Raw genomic sequence first — 13156 nt, forward strand, 5'->3', positions numbered from 1 at the left:
ATCTACAGATTTAATGCAATGCCCATTAAACTACCAAGATCATTCCTCACAGACATAGAAAAATCAGTCCTTAAATTTATCTGGAATAACAAAAAGCCCAGAATAGCCAAGGTAGTTCTCAGCAACAAAAACCATGCAGGAGGAATCACAATACCTGGCTTTAAACTATACTACAAAGCCATTGTAATAAAAACAGCATGGTACTGGCAAAAGAACAGATATATAGACCAATGGAGCAGAATAGAAGACCCAGAAAGAAGTCCACACACTTTCAGCCAATTGGTTTTTTTTTTTTTTTTTGGTGGTACTGGGGTTCCTGGAAGCCCTTCTACCTCCGGGCTACACTCCCAGACCTATTTTTACATTTTTATTTGGAAACAGGGTCTCCTAAGCCAGCGCGCGCGGCTGGCTTCGAACCTGCGCGATCCTCCTGTCTCCGCCTCCCAAGCGCGGGGATTACAAGTGTGTGCCACCACGCCCGGCAGCCAATTGGTTTTTGACAAAGAGGCCAAAAACATAAACTGGAAAAAAGATAGCCTCTTCAACAAATGGTGTTGGCAAAACTGGTTAACCATATGCAGAAAATTGGATGTTAATCCCACTTTTTCACCCTGTACAAAAGTCAACTCACGATGGATCAAAGACTTGGAAATTAAACCAGAGACTTTGAAGCTCCTTGAAGAGGGCATAGGTCCAACACTACAACACATAGGCACAGACAAACATTTCCTCAACAAGACCCCAAAGGCACAAGAAATTAAAAGGAGAATCAATACATGGGATTGCATGAAACTGAAGAGCTGCTGTTCAGCAAAGGAAACTATCAAGAATCTCAATCGAGAGCCAACAGAATGGGAGAAGATTTTTGCCACCTACGCCACTGATAGAGGACTAATATCTAGAATATACAGAGAACTCAAGAAACTCAACACTAAGAAAACCAAGCATCCAATAACAAAATGGGCAAATGAACTAAATAGACACTTCACAAAAGAAGAAATTCAAATGCCCAATAAATGCATGAAAAAATGCTCAACATCACTGGCAATCAGAGAGATGCAAATCAAAACTACCCTGAGATTTCACCTAACTCCAACTAGAATGGCCATCATTCAAAACACAAACAACAACAGATGCTGGCAAGGATGTGGAGAAGTGGGAACTCTAAGACATTGTTGGTGGGATTGCAAATTAGTGCAACCACTTTGGAAAACAGTATGGAGAATCCTCAGAAGAATGGGAACAAATCTACCATTTGATCCAGCAATACCACTGTTGGGTATCTACCCAAAAGAAAAGAAACCAAACTACCAAACTAATGCATGTGTATCTATGTTCATAGCCGCACAATTCACCATAGCCAAACTATGGAACCAGCCAAGATGTCCATCAACAGATGAATGGATTACAAAACTGTGGGATATATACACAATGGAATTTTACTCAGCCATCAAAAAAAACTCAATTACATCATTTTCAGGGAAATGGATGGAGGACATTATGCTAAGTGAGATTAGTCAGGCACAAAAAGTAAGAAATCAGATGCTTTCCCTAATATGTGAGAGTTAGGGAGAAAAGAGGAGCAAACAAGTCAACCTAAAGGAGGAGAAATGAGGGGGGAAGAGGAAAATCTCTAAAGCTCACAATGTACTTAAACATATCGAAGTCAATCACTAAGCCAAGCAAGGGAGGGAGGGACGGGGAGGGAATGGGGTGGGATTTGAGTAGGGGTTAAATCAGCGATGAGTACATGTTTATACACACAAGTTTTTTACCCCAATAAGTTTTATGAATATAATGCACCAATAAAAAAAATTAAAAAAAAGACAGCCTCAACAACTTAATGAGACCCTCTGCAACTTACACCCTGTTTGAGTAGGGCTGGGTGTGTAGCTTAGAGGTAGAATGCCCTTGGATTCAATCCCTAGTACCACTAAGCAAGCAAATCAATCAATCAATTAAAATCTGCACTCAAGAGCCAGAGGTGGTGGTGCACATCTGTAATCCCCTGTGCTTTGGAGGCTGAGACAGGAGGATCCCAGGTTTGAGGTCAGCAATATTTGGTAACTTAGCAAGGCCCTGTTTCAATAAATAAATAGCCAGGTGTGATGACACATGCTTGTGATCCCAGTACTTGGGAGGGTGAGACTGGAGGATACAGGTTCACTGCCAACCTTAGCTACTTACTGAGGCCCTACGCAACTTAGTGAAACCCTGTTTCAAAATAAACAATAAAAAAATAGGGCTGGGGGTGTAGCTTGGAGGTAGAATGCCCCTGGGCTCAATCCCCAGTACCACAAAAATAAATTAAATAAATAAATAAATAAATAAATAAATAAATAGGACTGGGGGTTTAGCTCAGAGTTTGAATGTCTCTGAGTTCAATCCCCAGTACCACAAAGCAAATTCATATTCCGGGCTCTCATCAACAGCATTAAAAACAAATGAGTTGAGGTCACAAATTTGTTACCTTTTAGGAATCTTTTTTTGTTTTTTGGCAGTACTATATTAGAATATAGTCAGGGTCCACATAACTGTTAAATTCCTTTCTCTTTTTTTTAACTTCCCAGTTTTTTAACAATGTTTGTTTTCTGTAGAATTTTCCTCATTCTGTAGTTGCTGATTGTGAAAAAATGGTATCCTTAAACATGTTCCCTTCTCTCCTGTATTTTCTATAATTTGTTAAATTTAAAGACTTGACCATATTTAGGTTCAATTTAATTTTTTTATACATTTTGTTAATGCTTTCTAGGTGAGGTTATATACCTCTGTGAAGAGCTATATAATGTCTGGTCAGGATTTTATACATTTTGAAACACATAGTTCTATCATCCCTTTTGCTCACCTTTTTAAGTATAAATATTCTTGTACTACAGCATGTATACAGAAAACTAAATGAAACGTAAATGAACAGCTTGGTGATTTTTCACAACATAAAACACACACCAGTGTAGTCAGCAGTGAGCTCAAGAAATAGTATATTACTGCAACCCAGAAGCCCCCTCATGGGGACCTCGGAGCCTCCCTTCCATGCTTCCCCCCAATCAGAAATTGCTCTTATGGCTTCTAACATCATAGGTGAGGTTATTTTTGGACATTTCATAAGTTGTCTTTTTTCTTTGGCTACTTTTACTCAGTATTGTTTGTGAGGTTTCATCTATGTAGTATACTTTATAATTTCTAGATTGTATTTCCTTGTATGTATAGATCACACAGTAAGAGTATCTACTAAAGGTACTGCTATGGGTTGTTTTCACTTTTTAGCTATTATGGGTATTGCTGCTTTGAGGGTTCTTGTACGTGTCTTTTATTGAACATAAGCATATCTTTCTCTTGGGTCCGTACTTAGGATTGCTAAGCTTTAGGGGACATGGATTTCAGCTTTAGTAGATGATGCCAGTTTCCCAAAGGGGATCAACTAATGTGCAGTCCCTAGTAGCAGTGCATGAATGCTCCACATTGACACCAACACTTGCTCTGTTCCATCTTTTCACTTTAGGAAGCAGCAGAACATTGTGATTTTACTTTGTAGTTTTTTTCATGACTAAGGAAGTTGAATGTCTTTTTATATGCTTCTTAGCCATCTGAATATCTCCTTTTGTGGGGTGTTCAAGTTTTTTATATGCTTTTCTATTGAGGTTTCTTTTTATTATTGATTTGCAGATATTCCTTATATATTCTAAATAATGAGTTTTTAGAAATATATATTGCAAACATCTATCTGGCTTCCCTTTTCTCAATATATAATTTACATAGGTTGACCTGAAATACAAAAATATTAAACATATCATACAATAAGTTTATCAAGACACAAACAGAACATTTCTATGATCCCCAAATGTTCTCTTATACCTCTTCCCATCAGTATCCATACTAACACCATAAATTAACTTTGCCTATTTTAGAATTTTAAATGAATTGTAATATCCCTTTTGTGTTTAGCTTATTTTTAGTTAGCATAATATATATATATATATATATATATATATATATATATTTTTTTTTTTTTTGGTGGTACTGGGGTTCCTGGAAACCCTTCTACCTCCAGGCTATACTCCCAGACCTATTTTTATCCTTTTTTTTTTTTTAATTTGGAAACAGGGTTTCTTAAGCCAGTGTGGCTGGCTTCGAACCTGTGCGATCCTCCTGTCTCTGCCTCCCAAGCGTGGGGATTATGAGCGTGTACCACCATGCCCGGCTAGCATAATATTTTTGAGATCTTGTTGCTTGTGTGTGTTAATTTTTTTTCACCGGAGTAGTATTTCATAGTAGATTATACCATCTCATCTATTCGCCTATTAATGGATGTCTGGATTACTTCATTTTCAGGCTATTAGAAATAAAACTACTCTGAGCATTTTGTATAAAGCATTTTGTGAATAATAGCATTCACCCTTTAAAAATTCAATAAGAGGATGGGTGTGGTGGTGCATGTACTAGGGAGGCTAAGACAGAGGGATCACAGGTTCAAAGCCAGCCTCAGCAACTTAGTGATGCTCTAATAGAGGTAGGGCTATAGTTTGGAGGTAGAATGCCTCTGGGTTCAATCCAGAAAATATAATAAATAAAAATTTACTAAGTAGTCTTTAATCATGTTAACTTTTAATTTTGTATATTGTACTCTAAGAAGTCCAGACACTTAAAAGCCTAGATGTATGCAATAAATAAATCATTTATTTATTTATTGCGGGTCTGGGATTGGAACCCAGGGGCATTCGACCTCCGAGCTACACCCCCTGCCCTATTTTTTATACTTTATTTTGAAACCGGGTCTCACTGAGTTGCAGAGGGCCTCATTAAGTAGCTGAGGCTGTCCGCGAACCACGATCCTCGGGTCTCAGCCTCCCAAATGCTGGGATTACAAGCGTGCACCACCACGCCCAGCAGTTATTTATTTCTTAAAGGAAACTTTCACAATAGGATTCTGTTCACAAGCTTCTCTAGTAGCTTAAATGATTCCTATTAAAAGCACATGCTTGGGAATACTAGTTACTTCCTTTACTCATTTGGAATTTCATTTATGTAGATTTTTCCTCTTCCCTACTTGTGTCAAACTAAGTGGCTTTACTATAGTTATTTGCAGTTATATTAATAGAAATATTAACAAAGACCTTATCTTTTGGAGGAAGAGAAATATTTGATCAAATGCATCAGTCTCCCAACCATATGCCTTGAATTATGAACATTTCAAATACTCCATGGTAATAGGGGCAGACAAACATTCTAAAAATAGGCATATAGCTTACAATGTTTAGAAAGTTCTTTGGTAAGTCAGGTGTGGTGGTGCACACCTGTCATCCGAGTACTTTGGAGGTTGAGGTAAGGATTGCAAGCTTGAGGCGCCAGCCTCAGCAACTTAGCAAGACCCTTTGTAATTTAGCAAGACCCTTTGTAATTTAGCAAGACTCTCTTTCAAAACCCAAATTCGTTATATGGTACCAAAAAAACAATTTTGAACCAAATGTTAAGTTGTAGTTGTGTGATAAGACTATAGTGATCTTAAGTAAAGAGTGTAACAGGACTGCTTCACTCATTAACCCCGTGTCTGTGATCTGTGGTGTGACTTTCTATAAATATTCCTTGAAACGTGAGTGAGAGCTTTGATCCTGTTACCAAAATAATGTGAGATCCTAGAGATTTTCTAACTATATGTGATAGTATGGTCATTTCTTTTCCACTACCTCTTCTGTCCCTCCTAGCCCAGCACAAGTTACTGGATCACTGCAATCACAGGATTGACTTAAAGCATTCATCATCTCTGCTTATTGTGGGGGAACCCACACCTGCTCTTTTGCCAGATAACTGCTTCCCCAAAGTCCAAGCAGGTTACTACTTTATTGTGTGCCTGACCAGATAAATGTCACCTATGAAAAACTAGTCTAGTAGAAATAGAAGCTCCTTTTTGCAAATAGGCCATAAAGTTTAAGCCAGTGGGTTCACATAAAGCTCTCTGTAGAAGAGGTATGGGATTTGGAATTTAATTTTACATCTCTTCCTCCAAGACTAATGGTTACGCATTGTATTGTGAACAGTTTAATATTAATTATACAGTGTATATGCATGGAGGGCAAGTGTGAGGATAAAGATTTTACTTTAATGTCATTTGTGACAGAAGTGTTTAATTTTGGAGTGACAATAATTACAAAGCGAGTTTTATGTAGTGACTCTATTTTGTACACTTTAAAATTCAAAATCTCTACCTCTAGGTGGCAGCACCAGATACTTTTTTCCTGTTTCACTCCAGCCTTAATGGGTTATGGTATAAGCAGTTAAACTTTTAAGTCTCCCATCCAAGTGCCATTTTCAATATGTTTCACATAAAAATAAAATTAAAAAACCTTTAAGTCTACTGAAAATTTGAAATAGGTTTTTATCACCAATTTCCCGAGAATTTGGATTAATTCATATGTTGAATAAGTTCTCTGCTTGCCTGAAACTAGGTTTTCACCTTTTCGAAAAGGATTTCATTGATAGTCACCCTTATTTTTTGACGTTGCATGATGCACGATTTAATTTTGCCCTCTCACTTTTCTAATGATGTTTTTATATTCAAGTAACTTTTACAAGGTTCATTACATATCTAACACTTTAAAATAATTACAGTTTTTTTATGTTTTTAAAATTTATCATTGAACGGAATTGGGGGCATATAAATATAGCTTGGTAGTTAGCTTATCCTTTGCCTAACATGTGCAAGGTCCTGGTTTCATCCTCAGTACTAAAGAACAAAACAAAAAAAAATTTTTTTCCTGTACTGGGCATGGAACCCAAGGGCATTGTGCCTCCAAGCTACACCTCCAGCCCTATATTTTAGTCTTTTTATTTTTGAAACAGGGGCCCATTGAGTTGCAAAGTCTTTGCTAAGTAGCTGAGGTTGTCCATGACCAAGATCCTCTGGTCTCCATCTCCCCAATGTTGGGATTACAAGCATGCACCACCACACCCAGCTATTTTTAATTTGAAACAGTGTCTCACTAAGTTGTCGAGGGCCTAAGTAGCTGAGGCTGTCTGCGAACCTGTGATCTTCCTGTCTCAGCCTCCCAAGTACTGGGATGACAGGTGTGTCTGCTACCACGTCTGACTCAAAACAAAACAAAAAAAATTTAACATTGAACTATAACCAAGAAAATACAGAGTTGTTTGTGGTGTTGCAAGCTCGTAATCCCAGTACTTAAGAGGCTTTGAAGGGAGGTTTGCAGGTTCAAGGACAGCCTTAGCAATTTAATGAGGCCCTCAGTAACTTAATAAGACCCCCTTTCAAAATAAAAACATACAATAGGGCTGGGGATGTAGCTCAGAGATAGAATGCCCGTGAATTCAATCCCCAGTACCACAAAAAATGATAATCAAAATAGAAGAAATGGCCTTACAGGCATGGTTTCCCATTCAGTTCACTGTCCCTTCTTATCATTAAATGTGATGTTATGAACTCTCATGTATTTCACTAAATCGTTGTTTCTCTAGACTAGGGATAGGCAGTTTATAAAATGAAATATATAGTGAGTCCTGGGGCCAGGTGACACATGTTATATTACTTATGTCACTAATGAAAAGTTTTTCAAAACATTTTTTTGCAGTACTAGGTATTGAACCCAGGGGCATTAGGCTATTGAGTTCGGCTACTGACCTACATCCCAATTCCTTTGTATTTTTTATTTTGAGACAGAGTTTCACTAAGTTTCTGAGGCTGGCCTTGAACTCGTGAACTGCCAGCCTCAGCCTTTCAAGTTGCCAGTATTACAGGTGTGTGTCACCATGCCTGGCTTTGAATGTGTAGTCTTTGCTTTTATTATTTACTACCACTTTAGGAAATACTTTAAATCCTACAAAGAGTAGCTCTTAACTTCATATGTAGCATGAGCATGTGTTTCATATATTTTTCTAAGTGCATAATCTGCAGTTATTGCAGTCTGCATTAAGTTGTGTTCATTTGCTATTTTATTTCTTCATTTAAGTGGCTTTTTTGAGTGCCTACAATATGATGGGCACTATTATACTGGGTTTGTCCTTTATTATCATATTTAAACTTCAAAAGTGTGTAGCCAGTGACACTACCTCCATTTAGCAGGTGAGAAAATATAGACATTGCATCTCAGACATTTTCTTCTTTGTTGGTCCCCTTTTTACTGAAAGAGTTAGCCTCAAGTGTTTTGTAATTATCAGATGTCACTTGATGACTGACCAAGGAGGATTAAGAATTTTACTGCTGAATTCTGAATACATCTGTTAGATTATCTGCCTGTGCAGCTGTTGATAGATTTAAGATGATTTTTAGATATTTTCGGTATTTGTGATCTTTTTGCTCAATTACTATTTTATATTACTTATAGCAAAATAAGTGATAGCTTTTTATCAAAGGGTTAGAACTTTGGGGATTGCTGTGATTATTTCAAGAATATACTGTAGTGTAGGTGTAAATAGTTAAATTTGACAGATGTGCTTTGAAGAGGGGAATACAACATTGGATGGGCTAAAAATATTTCTTTAAATAGATTGTGAAAACAAGGTAGCATGAACTACTTTGATTTCTTGTGCTTTTCAGTTGAAATATGGAAGATACATTCACTTTCAGGACTCTCAGGGATATTTTGGCCTATAAAATCTGTAGGCCAGTTTTTTTGCACATAGTTTAAATTTCTGAACTCCAAACACCAAAAAAAGATGTTGTATTTTGTCTCAAATGCTGCTACTGAATTTTAACCACTGAATTAGATTGCAACCTACATGCTGTTAACTACTGAGCCAAGATGAAATCGACCACTGCATTGAAATCAGGGTTAGCAGTTGTGTCTGCACTTGAAGGAGTTGTAATGACAGTGAATCTGTTTTCTTTAATGGGATTTTTATCCTGTTTGCAGTTTTAATGGTAACACTTTGATTTTGAGAGTTTTTCTTAATAATGGTGCACATTTATTTGAAGTTTTTCACTGTAACAAAAAAAGTAATAAAAAACATCCTGTAAAAGTAGTTGCTTCAGAACCCAAATATTCAGTGGCATATGTCTGGATAGATAATACTGTTGTAGTTGCTTATTTATTTACAAAATAATCACTTATAAAATGATAAGTCACTTGTTCATGTCATCTTGAGTTTAAATGGCTGCAGATGTGTGAATATAAATTTAAAATAATTTTATATGAGAGTTTTCTTTGGGGGGGATGTTTTTTAAATGAATGTTCTTTTTATTTTTAAATAATTTTTTATTAGTGCACTGTATTCATACATCATACTGGGGTAAAAAATACTTTTTTAGACATACATGCACATATCTCCCAATTAGCCCCTACCCGATCCCACCCCGTTCCCTCCCCATCCCTCCTTCCCATGCTTGGCTTAGTGGTTGACACCTAGTATTATAGCAGTTTATCCAAAATTAACAATGATAATCTCACATAACAGTTTCATTTGTTAAATGAATGTTCTTATGAATTTGTTTTTTCTTCTACTTTATAGGACTAGACCCCACCCAATTTAGAGTTCATCATTATCATAAAGATGAAGAGAATGATGCTCTACTTGGTGGCCCAGCACAGCTCACTGATGAAGAGAAATACAGGGATTGCGAAAAATTCAAATGTCCATGTCCTGCATGTGGAACTGAGAATATATATGATAATGTCTTTGATGGCTCGGTTAGTTTTTTTTTTTTTGAGTTTTCTTTCATTTTGTGTTGAATTAGTATAAATTTCATCACCCCCATCTATAGGATATATAAAAGGAGAAACGCCCACTTACAGGTTACTTTTGTGTCTAAATAATTTTAGCATCATGTGAATTCTCACAACTTTATTTCTGCTTAAAAATGCTCAAGTGAATGTGTTTAAGTATTATTTTTGCCTTCCTGGAGTGCATGACCTTGCTTTTAAAGTGGAACCTCTTAAAAATTTTAGTTATCTTAAACTATTTTTATTGTAATTCCTTAATTAGTAACCTGTATTTCCCCACTTCCAACCCCCATTTATTAAGACCTAGAGCAATATTCTTTTATTTTAAATCAAGTTAATGGGAACTAAGTGTTTTGGGAAAGTTTTTGTTTATCTTTACACATCCCACTTACTTCCTCTTTGACAAAGGTACTTTGCTTATCTTTTCTGCTGTCTTTGCATATCAGACATTTAAAGATTCACAGGGAGACATTCTTTCCAGAAGTACTGCCAAAAAATGTATCATTGACCTTGGATCAGAACTTGAAATGTGGCCAATTTACTGATTCCACTGCAGTGTTGTGTATGTACTAGCCATTGGCAAATGAGAAGGCAGCAGGACTGCATAAAACCTTGAAACTGAAAGAAAAGACATCCTTTATCTAAATTAAAAGTAATTATTTTAAGTTAATTTGGACAAACAGCAGATGTTTTGCATTTTTTTGAATCAAAACAAAGCAGTCTTTGGAAGCAAGTGCAAGGAAGAGGCAGACACAGATCAGCAGTACTTGCTAAATCCTTGAGTTTTGCTTCATTACAGCTGTAAATAAGATAGTTAATTGCGTGGAGCCTTGACGACTTGCAGATGGGCTAACTGTGGAAGAGCCGATGTCAAGCTCGAAAATCTCTTCCACCTGGAATTGCTTAGTGTGGCGGGTAGGGTTATGTACCAGATTGGAGCAGGAAACCAAGATGTTTAAGTATCCAGAAGGAAAACAAATGCTTCAGAAACCCCAACAGTTTCCCTATATGTTACGTTTGCTTTGTCTTTATTTAAAACAGAGCACAACACAGCAAAACGTTTTCTCTAACTACTAATATTATTTCAGATTTCTACTTCTCCTGCCACCCTCCCCCAGTTTCTGAAAAAATTCAGACTTGTCAATTGTACAGTATGTGATATTGCTTTTGTGGTACAGAACTCTTCTTTCTAAGCTTTATTCTTAAAATTAAGTTGATAGGATGAATACAAACAGAAGTCTTATGGGCTCTTGGTTTAATTTAAGGTTTGGAAGGAATTAATGGAAATTTAAAATTTTGACCAGTATCTCTTAGAAGGATGTTTATATCTAGTAACAGGATTTCACTGGTATTCAGAGGGAAAAATGTTTTATCCCTGGAGTCTGTTATGTACTGAATGTAAAGCAGTGATTTCAGGATATTTTCTTTGACTTTGTGTGCCATTATGACTTTGACTTTGTACACCATTATGACGATGGCAAAAGAGTAGAAGATATGTGTGACTTAAGGAGCCTTTAGGAGGAAAGTGGTTGAGAAAAAGAGTTTAAAACTCACCAATAAAATCAATTAAGAATATCATACAACAAGAAAGCTTGTAAGAGTCTAAGTACAAAAACGTTTTATAACCTGGCAATAACCTTTTGTGTACTTGTCTGTCCTGACCTCTACAGGGATCTAGTATGGAGCCCAGCTTGTATCGTTGCAGTAACATTGAATGTAAAGCTTCACCTCTGACCTTTACAGTACAGCTGAGCAACAAATTGACCATGGACATTAGACGATGCATTAAAAAGTACTATAATGTAAGTATTCATGATCAGGTTTTTACATATACTTATTTGAGGTTAAATTTTTGTTTTACTGGTGTTTACGAATTTTGGAGACATTGGAGTAAATTCCTAGTGAAATACTATTAATAAAAATATGGCAAAGTTTTGAACTTTGACATTTTAGCATGACAAATAGTTTGATTTTCTCATGGACATTACATCTTTTTCATTACTGAACTATATTTTAAATAGTGAAATTTTGCCCTTAAGAAAAAAATGAGAATAATTATGAATGTTTTTGTTTGTTATTACCTAAATGCCTTAATTACATGGTCACATCCTCAGATCCTTTTGTAGACAAGGAAGAAAGTCATTATTGCCTGTCTTCGACAAGTAGGGTCATAAAATCATGAGTAGTGATTTTAATAAACTATCCGCTACCTAATACTTTGTGTTTTGTCACAGTCTAAGCCACTTCCTAGGAAATCAAAATCAGCATCTTTCAAATTTAAAGGCAATTCATCTGTGATTTTAAAGAGAGTGTCTGGTTTTTATAAACATAATAAAGTTGTAGAACAGTGAATGAACTGTCTTTATTAGGTAGAAATCTCTAAAGTTTTTTTTCTCTTTTCTAACATTTCATAGTTAAGAGTTTTTCTCTTCAAAAGCTAAAATTGAAAAAATTTTTAAATTCCACATTTCTAATTTGATATTTCTTAATGTTTCATTATGTCATTAGCATCTAAACAAATTTTCTTGCACTAGAAACCTCATTGTATCTTTAAAGAAGTTATATGAACAAAGCACTTTGGAAAAAAAAAACCAAAATGCTTAGATTCTATTAGGTATGACCCGTGACTTTTATTTATCCTATGCATCCTATGTATATGTTAGTTAATATGCAACTTTTTCTTCCTTAGTTATTCATGTAACATGAGAGATTATTTAACATAATAAGAAATGAGACTCATTATATGGAAAGCAAGTATTAAATCATTAGGATAAAGACTGAAAACATATTGTGATTTGAGCATAGAATAATTGTGTTTGTCAAAAAGAAAGCAAATAGGTTTGCCTGAAGAATTTTTAAAACATAATAATTATGACTACATTTTAGGGAAATCTCAAAAGTTTTAGTGAATAATGCGGTGTTGCACTTAATGAACAGTTGGATGGAAATAAAGGCTATCTGTAGGTCACATTCCGCAGTACATGAAACCTTGAGCACATATGAATGTGACCTACAGATAGCCTTTATTTCCATGAAGAGCCCAAATCAAAACTATTCAACTTCTCATTTACAAGCCTCATTGAGGAGAGTGTGAGTCTTGAGTCTTGGGAAGAATTCTGAGTTTTTTCTCGGTGTTTAGTCTATCAAAATCTTCATGGAAATGTTAGTGCTAGAAAGAAACTCATTTATTTCTTTCTATAAGGAGAAGTACTTTGTTTTGACTAAGTTGAGAGGAGGCAGAAAAGTGATCTTTTGTATAATTGGAAATGTGCCTGAACTGAAACACTGATTTCTAACGTGTGTTTGTGTGTGTGTGTGTTTGTGTGTGTGTGTGTGTGTATGTGTTTGGTGGTGTTGGTTATAAATGTTTATCACAAGGTTTCTAGAGCATTTGCTTTAATTGCCTTGCCCATGAGCCATCTCACTAATAGTAAGTAACATTTTTCTTATACTTTACCCACTTAATTGACTTTTCTAAGGGCTCTCAAAAA

The 13156-nt window shown here is 35.8% G+C and overlaps 1 protein-coding gene across 3 annotated transcripts in view; it reads left to right on the forward strand.

Annotated features, from left to right (window-relative positions):
* POLA1 (DNA polymerase alpha 1, catalytic subunit) overlaps positions 1–13156 on the forward strand; it is a gene marked incomplete at both ends in the record, with an annotated part of 345550 nt that overhangs the window by 163441 nt on the left and 168953 nt on the right. For all 3 annotated transcript variants that reach the window (XM_080718511.1, XM_080718513.1, XM_080718512.1), the window contains 2 exons: positions 9454–9632; positions 11336–11467. In XM_080718511.1, coding sequence (XP_080574637.1) covers positions 9454–9632; positions 11336–11467 — 311 coding nt within the window. The remainder of the gene's footprint in view (positions 1–9453; positions 9633–11335; positions 11468–13156) is intronic.

The sequence above is a fragment of the Muscardinus avellanarius genome (assembly GCF_963383645.1).
Source record: "Muscardinus avellanarius genome assembly, chromosome: X".
NCBI lineage: Eukaryota > Metazoa > Chordata > Mammalia > Rodentia > Gliridae > Muscardinus > Muscardinus avellanarius.